The sequence below is a fragment of the Ornithorhynchus anatinus genome, chromosome 18 (assembly GCF_004115215.2).
Source record: "Ornithorhynchus anatinus isolate Pmale09 chromosome 18, mOrnAna1.pri.v4, whole genome shotgun sequence".
Taxonomy (NCBI): Eukaryota; Metazoa; Chordata; class Mammalia; order Monotremata; family Ornithorhynchidae; genus Ornithorhynchus; species Ornithorhynchus anatinus.
The window spans coordinates 15,344,159-15,368,148 of NC_041745.1; the positions used below are offsets into that span (position 1 = coordinate 15,344,159).

Sequence of the window (23,990 nt, forward strand, 5' to 3'; positions counted from 1 at the left end):
GGGGATGATTCGCCTCGGGCGGCCTTCTCCTCGTCGCGCGGCCCGGCTCCCGGTGACGGCCGGGATCCTCGGGGGGGGGGGGGGGGGGGGGCGGCGCGAGGCGGCGGGCCGGGCCGGGGTCCCGGGGGGAGCCCCGGCGCCCTTCCTCCACCCGGGGAAGTCCTGCCACCCGGACGCCCGGGTCCCGGGCTCAGCTCCGTCCCCGCCTCGGTCTCCCCGGCCGCGCTCCGGGCTCAGAGCGGCGGCCGCCGAGCCCCGGGGCGGCCGGGGATGAGGACGTTCGCCCCGGTGGCCCGGGGCGAGGGCGTCGCGCGGCGCCGGGCGTCCGGCACGGCGCCCCGACCCCGGCGGGCGCCCGGTAAACACGACCCGGCGAACGCGCGCCCCGGCGCGGCGTAGCGGTGGGAGAACGGGCCCGGCGACCGGGAGGTCCCGGGTCCCGGCCCCGGCCCCGCCGCTCGCCCGCCGGGTGACCTCGGGCCACTCGCCTCCCCTCCCCGGGCCCCGGTCGCCTCGCCCGGGAAGCGGGGACGGGGGCCGCGTCCGACCCGATGGGCGGGTTTCCGCCCGGCGCCCGGCCCGGCGCCCCGAGAGGGTTCCGGGAGGACCCACGCCCTCCCTCCGAGCCGCCGCCGGCGGGGCCGGGGCGCCGGGGAGGGGGAGCGCTCTCCTCGCGGCCGTCGGAAGGACCGTGACACGAGCGACGGGAAGTCCTTAATAGCCTGTCGTTCACAATGGTGTTTATCCGAACCGTCGGCCCCGGGGGAAGACGGGCCGCGCTCCGAATGAGCGGGGCGACGTTCATTATTTTCGGTGAGCCCGACCTCCCGGTCGCCTCCCTTTTACGGCCGGACCGCTTATGAATCCCCGAAGGATCATTTGAAAGGTCCCGCTTCGGTCCGCCGGCCCTCTCGGCGGGGCGGGAGTTCACGTACCGTGCCGGGGGGTCGGACGGCGGTCACGGTCCCCTAGGAGGGGCCGAGCACCCGTCGATCCTTCCCTTGGCGACCCCGGCCGAGGACGACATCAGACGAGCGGGGAGGCTTTCCCGGGAAGCGCCGAACCCCGGCGGGAAGGGCGGGGGAGCGGGAGAGAGAGCGAAGGAGGGGGTCAGGCCGCGGTCGGTCGAGACCCGGTCCTCGACTCGGGGAGGGAACGGGGTCGCGGACCGTGCCCGGGGGGGGGGGGGGGGGGGGGCGCGCCTCACGGGATTGTTTCGAAGCCGTCCGGGCGCTTCGGTCCCCACACGGGCGACCGGGGGGGCGGGGGCGGGGGGGGGGGGGGGGCGGAGGAGGGAGGCGGACCTCTCCCGGCTATCGCGGCCGGCTTACGGCCGCCGGGATCCCGCCCCCCCGGCCCGCCCCGGCTCGAGGCCGCCGAGCGCGTCGGTTCGGGTCGCCCGGCCTCGGCGGCGGCGGCGGACGGCCGCCGGCGGGCCCGTCCCGTCGGCGCGACGCAGCGGGGGGCGTCGGAGGGTCCCCGGGCCGCCTCCGACGAAGGGGCGGCCGGGAAGGTTTGGAGGTCGCCCCCTCGTCCGCGCGGTCGTACTTAGCGAGCCCCTCCCGCGCGCGGAGCGCTGGGCCGAGCGCTCGGGAGAGTGCCCCGCGACGGTGACCGGCCGTTCCCGGCCCGCCGCGAGCTTACGGTCCGGGGGCGGGGACGGACGTCGAGGGAAACGAATGAACGACGGATACGGAACGTGAGCGCCGTGGGGCTGGGACGGGCCACGCGGAGGGGAGCGGGAGGTGAGGAGAAGGGGGGCTCGGCCCGGGAGGGCCCCCCCGGAGGAGGCGAGCTCGCGGCAGGGCTCGGAGGCGGGGGGTGGAGGGCGGTCGGATCGCCCCGAACCGACTGTGGATCCGTGTCGTCCGCCCTCTCCCCTGCTGTCCCCGACACCCCGAGCGCCGCGATATGAGAAGGCGGTGTCGCCCGGCGGGGAGGGGGCCCGGGAGTCAGAGGACGCGGGTTCCGGTCCCGGCGCCGCCACCGGCCCGCTCGGTGACCTCGGGCGAGGCGGTTCGCTTCTCCGGGCCTCGGTTACCTCCCCCGTGAAACGGGGATCGCCGGGAAGCGCGCCTCCTCCCCGGGGCCGCGCGCCGCTCCCCGCCGTTCGCGAGGCTGACTCGCCGCGCCGTCGCGACAGGCTTTCGGGGGCTCGGGGGTCCGGGGGCGGGGCGGGGCCGGGGGGGCGGGGCCGGGGGGCGGGGGAGCGGAACCGGTCCGGGCGAACAGTCCCCGGGCCAGTCGTCTCCCAGGGCGTCGAGGGAATCGGTCAGCCAACGGTTCGGGCCTCCGGCCGGTGGATCGCGAGCCCCCGGAAGGGACCCCGCCGCCGGGGCGCCGCCGGCCGTCTCCGAACGGGGGAGGAGGACCGATCCTGGCGGCCGGGGCCCCGGGAGCCTCCCGTCGGACGGGAGGGCGGGCCCGAAGGGAGAAGCCGTCACCGTCCGAGGCCTCCCGGGGCCCCTCGCACCCGAGGCCTCCCTTACGGCCTCACGGGTCCGGCCCCCGTCCCTCCTCCGAAAGGGGAGACGGCGGACGGGGTGGAGGTGGGGGGCGGCGGGGGCGGGACCCGTCCGGCCGTCCCCGGGGGGAGCCGGGGTGGGGCCGGCGAGAGGACCCCGGCCTCCCGGATCCCGGCCCGGCGCCCTCGTCCCCCCGCCGACCTCTCTCCGGATGCCGGGCGGGGCCGACCTGGAGACGGGGGAAGACCGGCGTCGCGGTGGAAGTCGAGGCCGGAGCCGGCCGTCGCTCAGACGTCGGGGGGGACCCGCCGGAGAGCGGGAGGAGACGCGCCCCCCCGGCGTCCGGCGGGCCGAGGGCCGGGATGGGGCGCGGGGCCCCGCGCCGGCGCCTCCTCGTGAAAATGGGCCGGGCTCCCCCCGAGCCCGGCCCGGTTTCTCCCGGGCCCCCGCTTCCCCTCGGCCCGGGCCCGTCCCCGTCGCCGGGGAAGCGTCCGTCCGGACGGGGCCGCGGTCTCACGAGCGGCCCCGTCGTCCCCGGGGAGCGCGGGAGGGGCCGGGCGGCCGGCGGCGTGGGCTTCGATGGTTCGGGGTGGCGGAGCGGGGCGACGAGGGAGACGGCGCCCGAGGGTGATCTCCCGGCGTCGACGGGGAGAGTGGCGTCTGTCGGACACGGAGGGGGAGGGGGCTCCGGGCCGGCGGGAGGACGTGGTCGAGGGGGCGGCCGCGAGAGAGACGAGACGGAGTTCCAGCGGGAAGGTCGGCGTCGGGAGAGCCGAGTGGGCGGACCGCAGCGTGGTCGTCGAGGGCTCTCTGTGACGACGACGAGGACGACGACGGATGACGGTGGCGTTTGTCGAGCGCTTACTGCCAAGTCCGTGGTACTGAGTGCCTGGAACGCTAAGGGCCGGGGGAGGTACAAGGCGACGAGGACGTCGGCGCGCCGAGCGCCGTCCCGAGCGCTGGGGGAGACGCGGGCTCGTCGGGTCGCCCCACGTGAGGCTCACGGGCCCCGTTTTCCAGATGAGGTGACCGAGGCGCAGAGGAGCCGAGTGACTCGCCCACGGTCACACGGTGGGGGGGCTCGCGGCCTCCGTCCCCATCTTACAGAGGAGGTGACCGAGGGACGGATCTGGGGGGCGGCTCGCCCGGGTCCGCGCGGCGGGCAAGCGGCCGAGCCGGGATTAGAACCCGCGCCCTCCGACTCCCAAGCCCGGGCCCGTGCCGCCGAGCCCCGCCGAAGGGCGCCCTGCCGGGTTCCGGGGAGAGCCGGATGCGATCGAGTCGGTAGAGACGAAGCTCTGCCCTCAAGGGGTTCACCGTCCGGGGGGGGGGGGGGGGGGGGCGGACGGAAGCCGACGTTGAAAGAGATTACGGGGAGGGAAGACGGCAGAGGGTGGGGGGACGTGCGCGAGTGCTCCGGGTCGGGGTGGGGAGCGAGGCACCCGGGGGGCGCCCGGCGGGGGGCGGGACGGCCCGGCGGGAAGAGCGCCGGGCCCGGCTCCGTCGCCCGTCCGCCGCGGGGCCCCGAGCGGGTCGCTTCGCTTTTCCCTGACTCGGTCGCCTCGCCCGTGGGACGGGAAGACTCTGAGCCCCAGGTGCGACGGGGCACCGGGTCCGACCCGACCGCCTCGCGTCCGGCCCGGCGCTCAGAAGAGCGTCGGGCGCCCGACGGGTACCGCGATCACGGCTGTCATGCGGGCCGGGGGCCGGCTCCGACCCGATGAACCCGTATCTCCCCCGGCGCCTCGATCGGTAGGTGACATTCGACGAACGGCGCCAACGCTCGCCGTGGGTCCCCGGCAGATCCCTTCGATGACGTCGTCGCCGTAGGGCCCGGGCCGGCCGCGGAACCTCCGAGGGGATCGAGATAGAGGGGAGGAGGACGAGAGAGAGGGCGCGCGCGATCCCCCGAAGGGCCCGAGAGTGAACGGGAACGTCGGGGGGAGGCTGCCTGTCCCTCCCACGCCGGACGCCTGAAGACGACAGAGATCCGCCCGAAATATGACTAAGAAAGAAAGAAAGAAGAAAAAAAAAAAAAAGCCCGTTCCCGACGTAGCGAGGGAAAGCCGAGGCCGCCTCGTCCTCGGCCTGACCCGGACGCACCGAGCCGCCCGACGACGGTGGCGCGGGAGGCCGGGGGTTTTAGCGTGCTCTGCGAACCACGAGGGAAGCCACGTTCTCCAGACGGCGAAACACAGAGCACCTTGTTCCCGCAGCACCGTTCGGGTCAAACGCGGTTATGAGAAACAGATGAATTCTGGCGATCGAGCGCCGCCCTGACAGATCTTCCATTGTTCGAGCCCGCGGTCGTTTCCGAAGAACGCGGAGCGGCCCGGGCGGCCGGCCGACCGCGCCGGGGCGCTCCCGGGCTCCGGCCCTCCCCTCCCCCCGGCCCGACGGGGGGGGGCGGGGGGGGGGGGGGGGTCCCGTCGGTTCCGAGGGGCCCCGGGGCGGGTCAGCCGGGTGGTGGGCCGCCTCTCGGCGGCGGGCGGGCGGGCGGAGCGGCGCATTCCCGGCCCCGTCCGGTCGTCCCCCCCCTCCCCCCCCACCGGGTCCCGCCCGTTGACGGGGAAACGGAGCCGAGGGTTCCGGGGGCCGTCCGTCGGGCTCCCCGGGCCGTTTCGCTCGCTCGCTCGTGTCTGCCGTGCGCGGAGGGCTTGGGAGGGTGTAATGCAACGGTGAATAGACGCATCCCCTGCCCGCGACGGACCTCCGGTCCGTCCGCTTACGGACGACGACGACGATCGTAATGATCGAGATACTCGTTCAGCAGCTGTTAGGTGCCGGGCACCGTTCTGAGCGCCGAGGGAGAAACGAGGTCATCGGGCCGGACACGGTCCCCGTCCTACGCGGGGCTCACGGTCTCAATCCCCGTGTTCCAGACGAGGGAACCGAGGCCCCGAGAAGCGGAGCGACTCGCCCCGGGACGCGCGGGCAGGCGGGCGGCGGAGCCGGGACCGGGAGCCGGGGCCTTCCGGCTCCCGGGCCCGGGCTCCGTCCGCGGGGCCGAGCCGCCCCTCCGGCCGAGGGGGAGACGGGCCGGTCGAGAGGAGGGACAGGCTCTTCCGTCCTTCCTTCCCCCTTATCCGAAACGCACCGGGGGCTCCGACTCCGACCGCCCCACGTCGCCCCGTCCGGGGCAGGAGAGCCGGGAAGGAGTGCGTGGGTGGCGTCCCGCGTCAGTCTCCCTCCTCTCCCCCCTCCCTTTCCGTCGGCGAGGCCCACGCCGTCACCCACCCCGTCCCCGCCCCGGAAGGATCCTCCCTTCCGCCGGGGCTTCGGAAAGCGTCGTCGTCCACCGACGCCGGCTTTCGGAGGAGCGAGGGGAGAGGTCGGCGTGGGGCCGGGACCCCCCTCGGCGGGCCGGGGCGGGGAGCGGAGCTGACTCCCCGCCCCTCCCCGGCACCGCTGCGCAACGCGAAGCTGTAGATGAAGAGACGTGGGAAGACTCCGCCGTGCGCTGCACCGGCCCGAACTCTGCGGGGGGGGGGGGGAGAGAGAGAGAGAGAGAGAGAGAGAGACGGGGAGGGAGGGGAGGAGAGGGAGAGGGAGGGAGGCGAGGAGTTCGCTCCAAGGATCGGGAGGTTGGCTGCGGTGGAGACGGACGGCGCGGGAGTGTCGTCGTCCGGGGCCCCCGGGGGCCGCTCGGTGTCCCCGGTTAGGGGGTTATCTCGAGGTCAAGCCTTACCCCTCCGCGGACCACCCTGCTCCCCGGGTCGGGGAGCGTGGGGAAGCGGGGCCCGCGCGGGCGTCCCCGCAGACCGCGGGGCTCACCGGGGGCTGCCTGTCGTGGGGTTGGAACCTTGGGCCTCTCCCCGAAGGGCCCGGGTCGAGAGCTGCCGCCTCGGAGGGTAGCCCTTCGCTCCCTCCCGGCCCCCGCGCCTTCGGGCCCCCCGCCTCGGCCGGGCCGGGCGCCCGGCCGGCGCGCCCCCCCCCCCCCCCCCCTCCCGTCCCCTCCGCGGGGCGGAGCCGACGGTGCGGGGACCCTCCGCAGCCGGAGCGGACGCTGCCCGCCGTAGCCTCCCGCTCCCTGAAAATAAGCACGGTTAATAGTGGCCGTGGCGTCGGTTAAGCGCCTCCCGTGTCCCGGGCATCCCGCGGAGCTCTGGGACGGATACGGGCACGTCGGGCCGGACACGGTCCCCGTCCCACGTGGGGCTCTCACTCCCGTCCCCGTTGTACAGACGAGGTAACCGAGGCCCAGAGAAGGAAAGAGGGGTCGGAGGGGACGGCCATCCGTGTCCCCCCTCGGTCCCGTCGGGGCGGCCGGGCGGGCGGCACGGGGGCCCTCTGGCGAGGTCCGTCGGTCGGTCGACCGGTTCTGTTCTTCGGGCGCTCGCTGCGGGCGGAGCCCCGTGCCGAACGGGAGAAGGGCCAGCGGAGAAGCACCGCGGTCCGACGGAAAGAGCGCGGGCCCGGGAGTCGGGGGACCCGGCCTCCGGCCCCGGCCGCGTGACCCCGGGCGAGCGACTTGGCTTCTCTGGGCCTCGGTTCCCTCATCCGCGCAACGGGGATTCGATACCCGTCCTCCCTCCCGTTGGGCTGGGGGTCCCGGGCGGGATCTGCTCGTCTGGTTTCCACGCCGGCGCTTAGGACGGCGCCTGGCGCGAAGCGAGCGCTAAACGGAGACCGTTTTCGCCGCGATTATCGTCGCCGGCGTCATCGTTAGAGGCGGGGGGGGGTGGCAGGGCCGGGAAAGACCGCGTCTCCGCCACGGAGATCGCCGCCCCGAACCGGAGGCCGCGTGACCTCGGGGCCGGGAGTCGGGAAACCCGGGCGGCGGTCAAGACCCGACCGAGCGCGCGCGCGCGGCCCCCAGGTGATCGTGACGACGACGGCGGCGACGACGACGGGGTCTGTTAAGCGCTTACCCCGTGCCGGGCGCCGCGTCCGCCCGGGGCGGACCTGAGCGGGGCGGGGCGGGCACGGTCCCGATCCCCGTTTTCCGGACGAGGTAGCCGAGGCCCAGAGGGGCGAAACGCGTCGCCCGGGGTCCCGCGGCAGACGGGCGGCGGAGCCGGGGTCCGAACCCGCGACCGCGCGAGCGCCGGGCCCGTGTCCTCGCCGCTACGCCGCCGTGCTCGGCGGCGGCGTGGGCTCGGTGGGAGGGGCCGGGGCCTCGGGGGTCGGGGGTCCGACCCCCGGCTCCGCCGCCCGTCGGCCGGGCGACGGCGGGCGGGTCGCCGCGCCCCCCGGCCGCCTCGTCCGGGAAACGGGGATCGGCCGCGAGCCTCGCGTGGGACGGCCCGCTGACCCCGGCTCTCCCCCGGCGCTCGGAACGGCGCCCCGCGCGCGGCGGGCGCTTGACGGATACCGACGTCGTCGTTACCGTTGTTAAAGCGGGGCAGGGATGCCCACCCTCCCCCGGTCCGAGCCCCCGGGCCCCCCGTGGGCCGGAGCCCGAGTTCCGTCTCGGGCCCGCCGGCGGGATCCGGAGCCTTTCTCGGAGGGGACCCGTCGGCGCCGCGCCCCGGCGTCGGGGCCGAGGGGAACGGCCCCTTCCCCGCCCGGCCGAGCCCCTCTCGGGGAAGGCCCCGCCGGGCTCCCGAAGGGGAGGAGATCCGCGTCTCCCCCTCGGCGGACCGCTTCGACCGCGGAGGGGGTCCGGCCTTCCCTTCCGGCCGGGCGGGTGAGTCGGTCGTGATTTTCGGGAGCCCGGGTCGCCGAGCGCGATTAAGATACCCGCGGTCCCTTCGGGGTTTACCCCTCCGCCGCCCCCGCGCGACCGTCGGTCGCGTGGGGTCAGAGGTCGTGAAGAGCGGTCGTCAGTTGGAGCTTTATTCCCCGTGATCGGCAGGGCTCCGAAAGAAGCCGGCCGAAGGAAGGCCGACGACAGGAGACCCTGCGTGGAGATGTTTAATAGATGAACGCTCTGTCCCGGAAAGGGGTCGGGGGGGGGGGGGGGGGGCCGGCCCGACCCGTTCGCCGCGGACCTTCCCCGGGGCCTCCCCGTGGACGGGAGTCCCGCCCCGCTCCCGAGAGGGGGGCCGCGGCCGGGACTGGGCTCTCCGGCCGGGGCGAGGGGGACGTGGGGCTGGGGTTTGGGGGGGGGGGGGCGCGGGGCGGTGGCTTGGGTCGGGGCGGGGGGGCCGCCCGGCCGTTCCCGGGTCCGGACGGTAGGGGGCATCTCGGACTCACGCTTCCCTCCCGGCTCCGGGGCCGCCCTAATGAGAGCGAAGCCCGCGCTTGGCCCGCTGTGCGAATTAGCCATATGGCCAAGTGTAATATCCCGCTGAACCTCATTACCGGCCCCGTGAGAAGCGCCCCCCCCCCCCCCCCCCGCCCCCAAGTCCCCCATCCCGGCCAGCCAAATTAAAATGGCCCCTTCTGTACTTTCCCTCCGAATAAACCTGTCCTCACGCGGGCGCCCGGGCGGTTAAAAGGGAATTCCAGCTGCAGCCGGGGTGGTGAAATTACAGGCTTTGCCCCGGGGCCAAATGGCAAAATATTGCTTCCTGGAGGCAGAGCCGGGGGAACAACGTCGCGCCCCTCCCCCTCCCCCCCCCGGCAGCCGGGGGTCCCGTGCCGCCCCATCTCCGACCCGGGAGCGGACCGCTCCGGGCCCCGGGGGGAGCCGGGCCCCTCGCGAGGGGGGCGGAGCGCCGCCCGCCTCTCCGCTCGGGCCTCGGACCCGGAACCGAGGGGCGCCCGTCCCCCCCCGCCCCGGCGACCCAACCGGGCGGCCGGGCGACGGGAGGGGGCGGGCCGTCGGCGTCGCTCCGGTCGGGCGGGGCGCCGGCACCGGAGCCGAGAGGGAGGGGCTCGCGGGGCGGGGATCCCGGCGGGCCTTCGGGGTTTCCGTGGCGGCGAGCCGCCGTGCCCGCGCCGGGCTCGCCCGCTCGAGCCTCCCCTGCGTCTCCTCGCGGCGGCGCCGCTCGACGGCGGCGCCCCCGAGGGGCCCGGCGGAGGGGACGGGGCCGGCCGCCCGGGCGGGGGCCCCCCCGAGCCGAGCGAACCCGGCCCGCTCGGGCGCCCGGCCGGCCCGCCCCTCCGCCGCCGCCCCGCGGGACCGCCGGGAGGATAGAGGACGGAGGTGCCGGGGAAACCCCGACGGGCTCCGTAGGTTCGCCGTCGTAGGCCCGAGAGGGAGGGCGGGGGAGAGGAAGAGAACGGCGCCGGGGGGGAGAGGGAGCGGGGGCGGTTCGGGCCGGGGAGCCACGGGGAAGGGTTCGGAACTCCCCCGGGGCGGTCGCCCTGCGGAGAGCCGGGATTCACCGACGGCGCCGCCTCGGCCCCCCGGGCCGGCCGGGCGGGAGAGGGGAGGTCGGAGGGGGCCGGCTGAGGGTCGAGCGGGTGGAGGGCCGGGCGACCGGGCCCCGGGCCCTCCCGCCGTCCCCCCGCCGGAGTTGGACGGAGGGGGAGCTGGGGGTTCCAGAGGCCGCTCGGTCCGGTCGTGTTCATCGGGCGCTTGCCGTGCGCGGAGCGCCCTGCCGGACGCCCGGGAGAGGACGGTGTAACGACGGACGGGCCCGTCCCCCGCCCGCGGCAAGCTCACGGTCCGGGAAGGGGAGACGGACGTCGGCGGACGTCGGCCGATAGAGAAATGAAGTACGGACGTGTGCCCGCGTCGGCCGCGGGGCGGGGAGAGAGAACGGACCGAGGGAGCCAGTCGGGGTGACGCAGAGTGGGAGAGGAGGGGCTCGGTCGGGGGGGGCTACCCGGAGGGAGCCGCTTCCTAGAATCCGGGCCGCCGAGAGAGGGAGAGGAAATGGACCTCGGGACCCCGGGGTCCCCGGGGCCCCTGGGGGGGTCCCTCGTCGTCCCAGAGAGGGGACGGGGGCTCGGGAGGTCTCGGGAGGGTGGGGGAGACGCCCCGCCCGCCTCGCCGGAAGGTCGGGGCCCCTTCGGAGGGAGCCGGAGGTCCCGGCCGCCGGCCGGCGGCGGCCCCCCCCCCCCCGCCCCGGCCCCGCGGACGGGAGGGGTCCTCCGGCCGAATCCCCGTCGTAAAAGCCGAGAGGGGAGAGACCCTTCCTTCGCATCTTAACTCGTCTTCCCTTCCCCTCCCCGACTCCTTCCCCCGCCCCGCCGGCATCGGGCGGCGCCAGGGATCGCCGGGGGCCGTGAGGATGCCGGGCCGGATCCGGAGGGTCCGGGTCCCGAGCTCGGCAGCGGGGAGACCCGACTCGCCGACCCCCGTGGCCGGTGGATCGGTCGTTCACTGTGTGGCCGGTGGATCGGGCCCCGGGCCCGGGAGTCGGGGGGTCACGGGTTCTAATCCCGGATCCGCCGCTTCTCTTCCGTGCGGCCTCGGGCACGTCGCCTCGCTCCTCTCGGCGCCGGAGTCGTCGCGGGGCAATCCCACCGGACGCGGTCCCCGGCTCGCGGTCCGCGGGGTCGGGAGAGCCCGTGTCTAATCCGTCGTTTACGGGGGCGGGGGGGGGGGGGGGAGATCCAGAGAAGCTGCGAGGTGCCCGGGGTCGCTCAGTTGGGTCAGCGGCGGGGCTGGGATTAGGACCTGTTGTCGGGCGGGGATCGTCTCCGTTCGTCGCCGAATCGTACTTTCCGGGCGCTTGGCCCGGTGCTCTGCGCACGGTAAGCGCTCCGTGAACACGTCTGAACGAATGGACGGGCCTCGGTTACCTCGACTGTAGAACGCGGATCGAGGCCGTGAGCCCCACGCGGGACAGGCACCGTGTCCGACCCCATTTACTCGACTCCACCCCGGCGGTCAGTACAGTGCCTGGCGCGCGGTCAAGCGCTTGACCGACCCCGTGATCGTTATAATTATCGCGCTGAGCGCCTGGGAGGAGACAGCAAGACGGAGTGGGAAGACACGTTCCCCTGCCCGCCAGGAGCTTACGCGCGGCGTCAGGCGCTCGGCCGGTGCGATCGAGTGACCCGTCCTCGTCGTCGCGGTCACCGTCGGGGCTGTCGATCGAGCGCTCGCGGTGTGCGGGGCGCCGTGCCGAACTGACGGCAGGGTCGGTGGACACGGCCCCTTGCCCGCGAGGTGTTTACGGTCCGGAGGGGCCGCAGGGGTAGGCCGGGGCTACGGGTCGGGCCCCGCTTCTCTCTCTCCCCTCCGCGCTGCGGGAACGGAAGAAAGCCCAGAGCGCATCTCGTTGAAGCGTTGAGCCGAGGTGGATGGGTTTCGTGTTTCGACTGCCATCTAGAATTCCGTGTCGTTTATTTTCTTGGCGTTTTCGGCAGATAATTTGATTAGCGCCCCTGCCCTAATTGGAAAGGAGGCTTTCTCTAATCCGCTCAGGCGAACGTTCCTCGGGTGGAAAGCCCGCCGGGTACGTGCCGTCCCGCTGGAATAACAGAGACCCTCCGGGGCCGCGAACCCCGCCCCGTCGGCCTCCGTGGCGTCTTCGCTCTTGGAGTCGGCCCCCCCCCCCCCCCGGGGGCACCCACGAGGAGGCGGGGAGGCCGAGGGGACGGCGGGCCCGGCCTTTTGGCCCGGGGTCCCTCCCCCCGTGTCCGGGCCGACGCGCTCAATCCCCACGTTGTCGCGTGGCTCTCCGGGAGTCGGGTAGGGAGGAGAAGGTGGCCCTCGACCTTGGCCCGTGTTCAGGGAGGAAATTCAGCGTTCCCCGAAGGAGACAGCAGAAAAGTTGGAGTGGGCGTCACACCCCCCCCCCCCCCCCCCCCCCCCCCCCCCAGGGGCCAGAGATCGGATTTGGACTTCCTCCACCGGGCCCGGGTTAATATTGTTATAGTTATTATCGGGCTTGTCGAGTACGCGGATCTCAGAACCGCAGCCCCAGAATATCCCCCCCCCCCCCCCCGGACAGAGAGTAGCTGCGGGGAAATGGGAAGAGCCCAGCCCCCAGTTGATAATGATGACAGATAATCATATTAATAATAACAGTCTCTGTTAAGCGCTTACTAGATGCCGTGTGCCGGTCTGAGCGCCGGGGTAGGTGACGCGTTGATCACGTTGAGCCCGGTCCCCGGCCCGCACGGGGCTCACGCTCTTACTCCCCGTTTTACGGCTGAGGTAACCGGACCCAGACGAGCGAGATGAATTGCCCGAGGTCACCCAGCAGACGTGGCGGAGGCGGTCTTAGAACCCGGGGCCTCCCGGCTCCCCCGCCCCCGCCATATCCACTAAACCGCGCCCGCTTCCCGGCGCGGGTCGATGCGTCCGGTCCGAGTAGGACCCGGCCCCCGGCGAGCGGGCGACCCCCTGGCAGGCCGAGGGCACGGTGCCCCGTCGGGTCAGGCCGCCGCGAGCCCGGGCGAGGAGCGGCGTGGCCCGGCGGGAGGGGCCCGGGCCCGCGAGTCACGGGACCCCGATTCCGATCCCGGCTCTGCCGCCTGCCCGCTGGGTGACGTTGGGCCGGTCATTGAACTTCCCCGAGCTTCGCGTTCCTCATCCGAAAAGCGAGGAGTCAACGCCTGCCCTCGCGAGCCCCCCCGTGGGACGGGGATTCCTGCCCGATTGGCTTCTATCTACCCCAGGGCTTCGTACGGTGCCTGGCTCAGCCGGTACCCGGATTACCGTGGCTGTTGGGATTCCTTCCATCCGGGAAGGCGACCTCGTCGCCGTCCCGTCCTGGCCTCCGCCTCCCCCGCTCCGTGTCTGCTCCCGTTCGCATACCGTCCTCTTTTCCTGCGGGGATCGTTTTAAGGACCGACCGTCGGTCTCCGGAAGGTTCGTCCGTGGCTCCGGGCGGTTAGCGCCGCCGCCGTCCCGAGGGCTCTCGCCGGCCCACTTCCGTCTGCCCCGCGGGCCGGAGGAGGCCGGTCTGGAAAACGGCCTCGGAGAGTGGTTGGTGATCGTGTGGATTTCCGCGCCTCCGGGGTCTGGGGGGTTAGTGGGCCGCGGTCGAAGGGGCGCCGGATTAGGAGTCGGGGGATAGAGGGTCCTTCCTCTGAACCCCTCCCATCTGACCTCGAGTCGGTCGCACCGAGAGTTCGTGCGGTGAGCTCGTTATCTCTAAGGCGCAGAGATGATCTCCGGGGCCGGGGATTTCCCGCCGCCGCTCTCGCCCCTTCCGGGAGGAGTCGGGTGTACACCTGCTGTAGGTCTCCTTGCTTCCGGTGGACTTGGTTTTGAGAAAGGGGGGCAGCGCAGGGCGAATCCGGGTAGACGGAACTCGACGTCACACTCAACACCAGCCCCTTGACCAGAAACCGGCGCCTCCGCGGGAATGTAAAGATGCGTTTCCTCTCCCTCCCCTTCTCTCCGCTCTCCCTCGCTCGCTCCTCTCCACTCTCTGCCCCCTGCCCTCTCACCGCCTCTCACCCCTCTCTACTGATGAAAGTAACCGCGGTTTTTTGTGAAGTGCCCACCTCACCGGCCAAGCCCCGTTTTAAGCGCCGGGGTGGTTACGGGGTAGTCAGGTTGGACACGGTCCCCTCCCCACGTGGGGCGCGCGGTCCCGATCCCCGTTCTGCAGCTGAGGCAGCCGGGGCCCGGAGAGGCCAAGTGACCTGCCCGAGGTGGCCCGGCGGGCAAGTGGCGGGGCCGGGATCAGAACCCACGACCCCTGACTCCCGGGGCCGTGCTCTTGCCGATAGGTCATGCTGACCCCTCTCATCCCTCTGTGCCCCCCCCTCCCCTCCGCCCCATCTTTTCTCTTCCCCCAGCCCCTGCCCTCCCTCCCTCCCTCCCTCCCTCGGGGCCCTCCTGCCTTTCCTCAGCCGGGCACGGAGAGGAAATTCTGGGATTCCGGATCGGCAGCGGGGCCGAGGCCGTGGTGCGGAGGCGGGAAGGCCAGGCCCAACTGTTAACGGTGACTAGAGGCCGAGTCCAGATAAGCTCGCTCTGGGCAGGGAACGTGGCGACCGACTCCCCGGCCGAGCCCTCTCTTAGAACAGCGCCCCGCACACGGTAGAGCATCCGGTGAATACCCTGGAAACCCTGCGGCCAGGATTGGAGCCGGAGAGGGTGGGGTAGGGGGAAGGGAGAGGGAGCAGTACCTTCTCCCTGCTTGGGCACGCTCTCCGTAACTCCTCCCGGCGATCCCAGACAGCCGCGCCGTGCTTCTCGCTGAGCGCCGGGCGGGTGGACTCGGAGCCGAGGCGGAGGGCCGTAGGCAAATCAAGCAATCGGTCGTGTTCTCTGAGCTCTTACTGTGTGCAGAGCACCCTGCTAGGTGCTTGGAAGAGTACAGCGTAGCAGAGTCGGTAGACACTTTCCCTGCCCACAGTGAGCTTGCGTATTTACCGTCGACGTAAATAGGGGAGTCCCGGCTACGCCCTCGGGCGCCGTGGGGCCGAGGGAGGGGTGACTGCAGGGTGCGAATCCGAAGCCCTCAGGCGACGTGGAAGGGAGAGGGAGAAGAGGAAACCGAGGGCTCAGTCAGAGAAGGTCTCTTGGAGGAGACGGGTCTTCGGGTAAGGCTCCGAGGGAGGGGAGGGGAGGGTCGGATGTGAAGCCGGAGGGCGTTCCCAGGCCGGAGGGAGGACGCGGGCGAGAGACTGGTGGCGAAGTAGCCTCGGGACACAAGCCGTCGACGACGAGATCGGAAACCCCCCCCCCCCCCCCCCAGGGCACTGTGAATTCTGGTCATAAAAATGCCGTGTGAGGCGGAAGAGCCCTATGTTAAATAAGGGAGAGACTTTACAGGATCTGACATTTGGGGAAAGAGACCCCAGAGACCACTCCCCGCCCCTGAGGAGGAGGGATGAAGCGGGTTCCTCGGTTCCCGCCGGCCCGTGGCGAACAGAAGCCCGGGGGTTGGGCCCCGTAGGAGGATGATTAAGGATGATTCCTGCCTCGATCTGCTGGACGGTCCGCGTTGCAGTCATTGCGGACCCGTGGCCGGGCCCAAGATTGAGAGCCGGCGCCGGCGGGCCAGGCCCCCGCGCCCGGGGCCGGGTTGCGGCCCGCCGGTCTGCCCGGCGATCGCCCGCGGACCCGACGGCCCGACTCTAGAGGCCAACGGCGGGTGCGGCCGGCCGGACACCCGGCCGTTCCCTCTAGAGATACCGGTATATTGATGCCCGTTTACTTGTATCGATGTCTGCCGCGAGCCCGCCGTGGGCAAGGGTCGTCTCTCCTCATTCGCCCCGTCGTGCTCTCCACGAGCGGATCGCGGCGCAGTCCACACGGCGAGCGCTCGATAAATACGATCGGACGGACGGACGGACGGACGGACGAGTGACTGGAAGTGGCCAGCCACGGGCTCCGGGTTCCCCGTACGCGAGGCCCCTTCTTCTCGCTCCCCGGCCCCTTGCTCTCGGCCTTCTCCCTTCCCGGTCACTCTCCCTTCTCCGGTTCTCCTCCTCCCCCTTCGCGCCCTCCTGACGAAACACCCCCTCCCCCGGGAGGCCTTCCTCGGCCCCGACCCGTTACCGTTTGGGTCAAGCCACCCCTCAGGCGCCTCGTCGCTCGGGTAATTGCCCGCTCATTCACCCGTCCGATCCGTCGGCCCGTCGGTGGTATTTACCGAGCGCTCGCCACGTACCGAACGCCTGGGACGGCGCGGTACGGAAGGGTTAGCGGGCGGGTCCCCCGCCCGTTACCGACTTAATCGCACGTGTTTAACGTCCGTGGCTATTCCTTCGCCCTTCAACGATCACGTTTTTGTCCGCCGAAGCCCGCCGTCTCCCCTCCTCCCCCCCGGTCGGATCGCAAGCTCCGCGAGGATAGGGATCCCTTCTCCCTCTTTTTTACCCCATCCCCGAGTGCCTCCTCCGGGCCGAGCGCTGTGCCGAGTCCTCGGCGGAGGACAGTCAAATAGAGCTGGCGGGCAAGGAGCCTGCCCCGAGGGAGCTTACGGTCTAGCGGTGGGGGGGAGACCGATCGGGAAGTCGGTTACGGAGAGGGCGGGTGCGAGGAGGGGTACGAAAAGCGCCCGGGGCGGGTGAGCGGGGGGGCGTCCGTCGGGCGGGGCGCCGGGAGGCCCGGTGGACTACGGGATCCCTCCTTACTGTTTAACTGCGGGGGGATCCGTTCCGTCCGTGCCGTTTCCTTAGTCTCCGGCTGGAGAGAGCGCCCTTGAACGCCTTCCCCTCTCCTTCCGCCGCCCCTCAGCCCACCTTTCTCTCTCTGGGGGAGAGGCCGGACCGTTCCCTGGTTGCCGGGGAAGAAAATCCCTCAAACCGGCACCGCGTCGTGGCCGTCCGACCCGCCGTCCCACCCCCCGGCCCGGCCCGCCGAGGCCGGAGGGCGCGAGCCTCCTTCGCTGGCCTGGAGGGGAGAGTTGGGGAGGGAGATTCTTTCTACTCGGGGCGGGATCGTCGTCCTTCTCCCCGGTCCTTCCCGCCGGTCGGCGAGGGCTCGTTCAGCGTTCCTTTCGTCTCTTTCCAGGGAGCCCGAGAGACCTTCGAGAACTACTACCGGAAACAGAGACGAAAACAGGCCCGCCTGGTGCTTCAGCCCCCGTCCAACATGGTGGGTAGGAGGCCGGTCCTCCCGTCCCCGCCCTCCCCCTCCCACGCCCCCCGCGGTCGCCGGGGCGTGGAGCGAGGCGGTGCCCCGACCTCCCTCGGGACCGGCCGCCGTCACCCTCAAATAACTCTTCTCCGCTTCGTTGCAGCACGAGACCTTAGACGGCTACCGGAAATATTTCAATCAAATTGTAGGGTAGGTGTGCCTTTTCTGTCCCTCGCTCTAAATAGGCCCGAGAGCTGACCTCGAATGCCCCGGGGGCCGGGCCGCTGGCCGTCGGAGGGCCGGGCGGGCGTCGGGGAGGCCCGCCGCCCCGGCGAGGGGCGGGACGGGGCCCGGGTGGGGGGGGACGGGGGGGGGTGGGGGGACGGGACACTCTCCCTTCTCGCCCCGAGATTCCCGGTGGGGCCCGAGCGGTCGGCGGACGGTTTTCCAGCGTGCGACGGGGAGCTCGACCCTCTCCCCGTTCGGGACCGTGGCCTGGGCCGGAGCCCTCCGAGCCGTTAGCCGTCTCGGGTCGGCCCTCTCGGGCTCGGACAGATGTCAGAGGGGGATTCCCGCTCTGTGCCCTGGGGCTGTTCCCCAGCGTCTCGGCCGGCTGGCTCTTGAAGGTGGCTTTCCGCGTGACCGCGGTAACGGTCTCCGTTGAGCCCCCACCGTGCCCCAGACACCGTATTAAGCGCTGGGGTAGATACTAGGTGACCGGGTCGGACGCAATCCCTCTCCCCGGTGGGGCTCGCGCCCTTAGCCCCGTTCTACCGAGGAGGTGACTGAGACGCTCCCTGCTCCCTTCGGTGCCCCGGGGGCCGGTCGCTGGGCAAGGGACGGGGACGATCTCTTCTCGGGGGGGGGCACCTGTATCTTCACAGTCGGGTGTGCTCCCGGCACCCCCGTGGCCCCGGGAAGGCGGGGCGGGCGGATTCCGTCAGTCGGTTGATCTGCCGGCTGCCGCGGAAGTCCAGTAAGGCCGCTCACCGTGCGCCGACCACCGCGCCGACCGCTGGGGTGGATACGAGGTCAGGTCCCACCCGGGGTCGCGGGCTAAGTGGCAGGGAGAACGGGTAGCGGACCCCCGTTTTGCAGACGAGGGAATAGTGATGGCGATAAAAACGATGGTGTCCGTTAAGCGCTGGGGTAGAGACGAGCGGATTGGTTCGGATCGGTGAACCCGCGTGGGGCTCACGGTCTCAATCCCCGTGAGACTGATACCGACGGCATCCGTTGAGCGCCTGCGACGTGCCGGGGGCCGTCCTGAGCGATGGGGTTAGGTGACCGGGTCGGACCTGGGGCCCGCGGTCTTAATCCCCTTTTCACAGATGAGGGAACCGGGGCCCCAGAGACGTGAGCCGGCCCGCCCGAGGTCGCGCGGCGCGACGGGCGGCGGAGCCGGGACCGGGACCCGGGTTCTTCGGACCCCCGGGCCCGGCGCTCTGTTCACCGGGCCGCCGCCCCGCGGGAACCCCCTCTCGGTGATGAACGTCCGTCAGCCGGCGGGGCTCCCGCAGGAGGGGGTCGGTTCCGGCGGGGCCCGATCAGGAGGCGTCCTGTTCTTTCCCTGACCGTGCGCTGATGGGGATGTCCAGATCTGTGTGGTTCCCTAACGACGCGTCCCCCGTTGAGGTGCGAATCCCCCCCTCCCCAAACCCCGGGTGAGTCCGGGGTGAGCCCGGTCCTATCACCGAAGTCGCCTCCCCTCCGTTTGATCCCAGCTTCTTCCCAGGCCGGTCACCCGCCAGCTGGCTATTGAAGAGAAGGGGTGATAGCCCCAGGGGCCTTTTAAATGGGGACTGGGGCAATCGGGGAATGAAACCTTTTATCTCCGGGAGGTGCTCCGCCCCAATGGGGCGAGCTGTTCCCTACCGAGAGATAAGCCGGATTGTCTCACCCGGGATTCCGTATCCGATCCGGGGACCGAGGTTCACGGCGGTGAACCCCCCCCCCCCCCCCCAGATCTGCCACTCCCTTTCTTCCCCATTCTTTCTAAATTCCTATTATTGGGCCTCTCGGGGGTGCTCGCGCTCCTCCTCCCCTTAACCTGGCGTGGAAGGTTCGATACGGGACCGCCGTGCCGCCGGGGTCGTTCGTGAACTCCTCTCGGGGGTCGTTCTTCCTTCCGTTGGACGTTCCCAAGCGCTCGGCGGAGGGCCCGGCCCCTAGTACGCACGCGGCGAATGCCGGCGACGGGTCGGTCCTCGGAGCGGAGGCTCGATGGAGAGAGCCGCGGGCGGCCGCGGGCGGCGGCGCCGGGGAGGAGAGCGGGGTCGCTCTGGACGATTCTGAACGGGTTTACCCAACAAACAGGTTTACCTGCAAACCTGCCTGGGTGCTGCTCTGAGACCCAGTGGTGATCGGCGAGGGATTTGTGCCAAGCGCTGTACCGAGCGCCCGGGGCGGCTCTCAGCTGATCGGTTCGGACCCAGGCCTGGTCCCCCGTGAGACCCGCAGTCCAAGTAGGGGGGAGAACAGGTATCGAATCCCCATTTTTACAGATGAGGGAGCCGAGGCCGAGCCAAGCGAGAAGCGGCGTCGCCTGGCGGGTAGGGCGCGGGCCTGGGATTCGGAAGGACCCGGCTTCCAATTCCGACTCCGCCACCTGTCTGCTGTGTGACCTCGGGCGAGTCACTTCACTCCTCTGCCACCTCTCGGGTACCGCATCTGTAAAATGGGGATTAAGAATGAATCCCACGGGGGACGGGGACGACCCAACTGGCTCGCAGCCGCCCCTCTACTCAGCCCGGCGTCTGAGGAAGCACTCGACGGATACCACGGTTTGGAAAAGAAAAAAAAAAAAAGAAAGGCGGCTGGCCCAAGGTCACGCGGGAGGCGGGCGACAGATCGGGGATTAAAACCCGGGTCCCCTGCCCCCCCCCCGGGCCCGGGCTCTCTCCCCCCCCCCCCGGGTCGCGCCGCTCTCTCTGGTCCTGGGGGACGTTCCCCGGACCTCGTCGTCAGGGCCCGGGCGCCCCTCCTCTCTGACACCCGTCCCTCCCTGGCCTTCCTCTTAGGTTTTTCGTGGTCGAGGATCACGTCTTACACACGACCCAGGGCTTGGTCAACAGAGCCTACATCGACGAGCTGTGGGAGATGGCCCTGTCGAAGACGGTCGCGGCGCTGCGGACGCACTCCGTGAGTATGGGGATCCGGGGGCCCAGCTTGCCCGCCGGAGGCTCCGCCCGCCCGGAGACGGCGCCGGGCTCGCGGCGCGCGCCTGTGCACGCGATTGTTGAGACGAGCCCTGTCTGGCGAAGAAGCCCGCCCGAGAAGGGGCCGGGGGAGGGCCGAGAAGACCCTCCCAGCGTGGCTCAGTGGAAAGAGCACGGGCTTTGGAGTCAGGGCTCATGAGTTCGAATCCCAGCTCTGCCCCTTGTCGGCCGTGTGACCGTGGGCGAGTCGCTTCACTTCTCCGCGCCTCGGTTCCCTCATCTGTAAAATGGGGATTAAGACCGCGAGCCCCACGTGGGACGACCCGATTCCCCTATGTCTCCCCCAGCGCTTAGAACGGTGCTCGGCACATAGTGAGCGCTTAACAAATACCAACATCACCATTAAGACGGAGCAGAGCCCTCCCTTCGGCATTCAGTCCCGAGAGAGGGCAGCCGGGCGAGGGAGGGCGGGGCGACCGTGAGTCGAGGTTCCGAGGCCTCCGGGGATCGGACCTCGAGGGCGGCGACCCTCGGCCCCGGGGAGTCTCCGTGAGACGGCGGCTGCGGAGAGGGACCGGCTTAGCCTCGCGGGACGCTGGCTCGAAAAGGGCCCCTGAGCCCCTTAGCCGGGTTCGGATTAAGCCGACCCAGACCCGCCGGAGGAGATCGACAGATAGTGGCTGATTCTGAAGGTGGGAAGGGTCACCTGGGGCCTCCCCCCCCCGCCCCCAACGCGGGCGGGAGCGTGCTACCGGAAACCCCGCGTAGGAGAAATGCCGAGCCGGAGTAGCGAGGCCCCGTCGGTCACCTCGAGGCGGACGCCCCGGGGGCACGGCGCGGGGCCGACGGCTTCGGCAGCGGAGAGGAGCGAGGCGGGGACGGGCCCCGGCCCCTCGGCCGCTCCCAACCCTCGAGATCCTCTGACCCCCGGGGACCCCGGCGGGTGGCTTGGAGCGGAAGGGCGGACCTCCAAGCGGACGGAGCGCCCGCGGACGGGGCGGCCCGAGGGGGGGGGGGGGGGCGTGTGGAACGTCCCGGACTCCGCGGGCCGCCGGGGGGGGGGGGGGGGGGGGCGGAGATGACAAGCGGTCCCGCCGGCGGGCGGGATGACTCTGCGTTTCTTCGGAGGGCCTCGGCCTCCCACCGTGTCGCCCCCCTCCCCGCGGAGGGACGCGTCCCCGCTCGCTCCCCGCTCCCGGAGGCTCGGGTTCCGTGACGGAAAGGGCGCTCGGGGCCGGTCCCCGGGCGGCGCCGGGCTCGGGCCCGTTCGGGGACCTGCCCGGCTCGCCGAGCGGGGAGGGGCGGGGGACACGGGACGGAGTCCGGCCCGGCCCCCGGTCGAGGGGCGTTCGTAGACGGCGGAGGGGGCGGTGGGGAAGTTCCTCACCCCCCCCCCCCCCCCCGGCCTCGGTAATCCCGGCACGTGTGGCGTCGAGCCGTGGGCCTCCCGTCCCGTGGGCCGCGGGACCCCCGGGGAGCTCGGTCAGAGCCCCCGAAGCCCGGGGGCGCCCGCCAAGGCCTTCGGGGGATCTGGCGAAGGACGGCGTGTGGCCGGGCGCCGCCTCGGAGGGAGGCGGGAGGCCGACGCTGCCGGACGTGGGCCCCCCCCCCACCGACCTGACGGGACAGAGATGATCCCCGGGCGACGGTTCACAGTCTCCCGGCTGGACGCGTCAACTCTCCCTCGACCGCTCCCTGGCGAGCCGTGTGGGGCCGGGAGGGGGAGGGGGACCGTGGCCCGCCCTCTGCGTCCGCCCCCTGCCAGTCGCGGGCCGGGGCGGGTAGCCCCACGGCCCCGGGCGGCGAGCCGCGGGAGCCGCCCTCCCGCCGGAGCACCGGGCGAGGGCTCGGGCGCCGAGGCGGGGGAGCGTTCGACTTCGCTTTCCGCGGCTGAGGCGAGTTCTCTTCCCCTCCCCTCGCTCTCCCGCAGTCCTACTGCTCCGACCCGAACCTAGTGCTGGACTTGAAGAACCTCATAGTGCTGTTCGCGGACACGCTGCAGGTACGGACCTGACCCCCGCGGCGATGCCGCTCTCCCGGTGGTCTCCGAGCTCGGCCCGCCCGACCCCCCGGGGGGGCCGGGGGGCTCTCGTTTTCGACGTGAGCCTCTCCCCTTCCTCCCGACGCCCGACCTGTTTCCCTTTCCCTTTCCGGAGGCCCAAGGCTCCCCGCGCTCCCCTCCCCGTCCTCCCCCGCCATAAATCGCCTCTCGGAAGAGCTCCCTCCGGGCCTCGCGAGGGCCCGGCCGGGGCCGCGCTCCTGCCGACCCCTCGCTGGGACTCGCGGGCCGCGCCCGCGGTGTCCTGAAAGAGGCTTCTCTTCCTCCTCCTCCTCCTCCTCCTCCTCCTCCTCCTGTCCCGCCTCCTTCCTCCCCAGCTGCTGGGGTAGCCGTTCCCACCCGTTCATCTGGGCGGCTAAAGCCGTTGGCGTTGGGAGGGGCAGCCCGGCAGAGCCCATCGGGTCAGCAGGTTCTGGGTTCTGATCCCGGCCCCTCCGCACGTCTGCCGGGTGACCCTGGGCGAGTCGCCTCGCCTCTCGGTGCTCGGCGCGTGGCAAGCGCGTGACGGATACCGCCGTCGTTACGCGCGGGGGCCCGGGTGACCTCGCCCGGATGAAGACCGCGAGCCTCACGGGGGACGGGGACTCTGTCCAGCCCCATTTGCCCGTCTCCGCCCCGGCGCTCAGCGGAGTGCTCGGCACGTGGTACGCGCTGAACGAGTACCGTTGTTATTCTCATTGAAGCCACTCGGGAAGGCGGGCGCTCTCTCCTGGGCTCGCCTCTGGAGTCCGCACTGAGGTGAAGCAGTGGCCCGGTGGAGGGAAGCCGGGCCCGGGAGTCAGCGGCCCCGGGGGTCCCGATCCCGGCTGCGCCACGGGCCTGCCGTGGGACGCTGGGCAGGGGTCGCTTGGCTTCTCTGGGCCCCGGTCGCCTCATCTCTAAAGTGAGGATTCGACTCCCGTCCCCCCTCCTCCTGAGACGGTGACCCCCCGGGTGGGACGGCGACTGTGTCTGACCCGGCCATCTCGCGCCCTCCCCCGGCGCTCAGACCGGTGCCGGACCCGTAGCGGGCCCCTAACGGACGCCACGGCCGTCGGTATCCGTACGGTCCCTTCGCACCCCCCCAGGTGTACGGCTTCCCGGTGAACCAGCTCTTCGACATGCTGCTGGAGATCAGGGACCAGTACGGCGAGACTCTGCTGAAGAAGTGGGCGGGCGTCTTCAGGTGAGAGCGGGTGCCCGCCTGCACGCTCGTGTCTGTGCGAGAGAGCGCGCGCGCGCGCGCGTGATCGGGAGGAGAGGGTCGGGGGCCAAAGACGGCCCGTCGCCTTGCCTCTCGGATTTTCCCGGCTCCAGGCGGCCCGCTCTCGTTCGGCCGCGGCGGGAGCACGAACGTGCCGCGGCGGCCCCGGCGGGCCGACCCGCCCGGGCGGCGGCCGACGGACGCTGTCACCGGCGGATCTGCGGGAATGGGAACGGTGCCGGGGCTGGGAGATGACGGTAGACCGTCAGCTCGTCGTGAGCAGGGAAGGGGTCTGTTGACTGTCATTCTGCACTCTCCCAAGCGCTCAGCACAGTGCTCTGCGCACAGTAAGCGCTCAGCGAGTACGAGCGACCGAGTGGCCGCCGGGTCCAGCTTCTAGACCGTCGGGACCGTCTGGCCCCGGGACCCGGGGCGGCGCAAGCAGAGGAGAGAAGGCCACCCAAGTGGGATCCGGGGCGGGCGGCCACCGCGGCGCGGATCCTAAGGGCGGGGCCGGCGGGGCCCGGGGGGCAACCCGGACCTCCGCGCGGAGTCGGCACTTGGGAAAGACCGTCGCTACTCCTGTAAACCAGTCGCGGGGCCTGACGCCCCGTGGGGGGCCGAGCCGGGATTCGGGCCAGAGCGGTCTTGGGGTCGGGGGCGGCGCCTCCCCCCGGCTCTCCTTCCTCCCGCTGGACGGCGCGGCCTGGGCGGAGGGCCCGGAGGCCCCGGCGCCGTCGAGACCCCCGTCGCGGCGGCCGCCCGATGTCGGCCCCCGGGGACCTCCCCTCCCTCCCCTCCCGGAAACCGGCCGGACCGGGCCGGGAGGCGGGAACGGCTCCGGGCGGGGGGC

At 72.1% G+C, this 23,990-nt stretch overlaps 1 protein-coding gene across 2 annotated transcripts in view; it reads left to right on the forward strand.

The window, feature by feature from the left end:
- Positions 1–23,990, forward strand: part of EXOC6B (exocyst complex component 6B) — a 370,191-nt gene that overhangs the window by 141,910 nt on the left and 204,291 nt on the right. For both annotated transcript variants that reach the window (XM_029083071.2, XM_029083072.2), the window contains exons 9-13: positions 16,672–16,755; positions 16,901–16,947; positions 19,758–19,878; positions 21,826–21,897; positions 23,022–23,119. In XM_029083071.2, the coding sequence (XP_028938904.1) occupies positions 16,672–16,755; positions 16,901–16,947; positions 19,758–19,878; positions 21,826–21,897; positions 23,022–23,119 (422 nt within the window). The remainder of the gene's footprint in view (positions 1–16,671; positions 16,756–16,900; positions 16,948–19,757; positions 19,879–21,825; positions 21,898–23,021; positions 23,120–23,990) is intronic.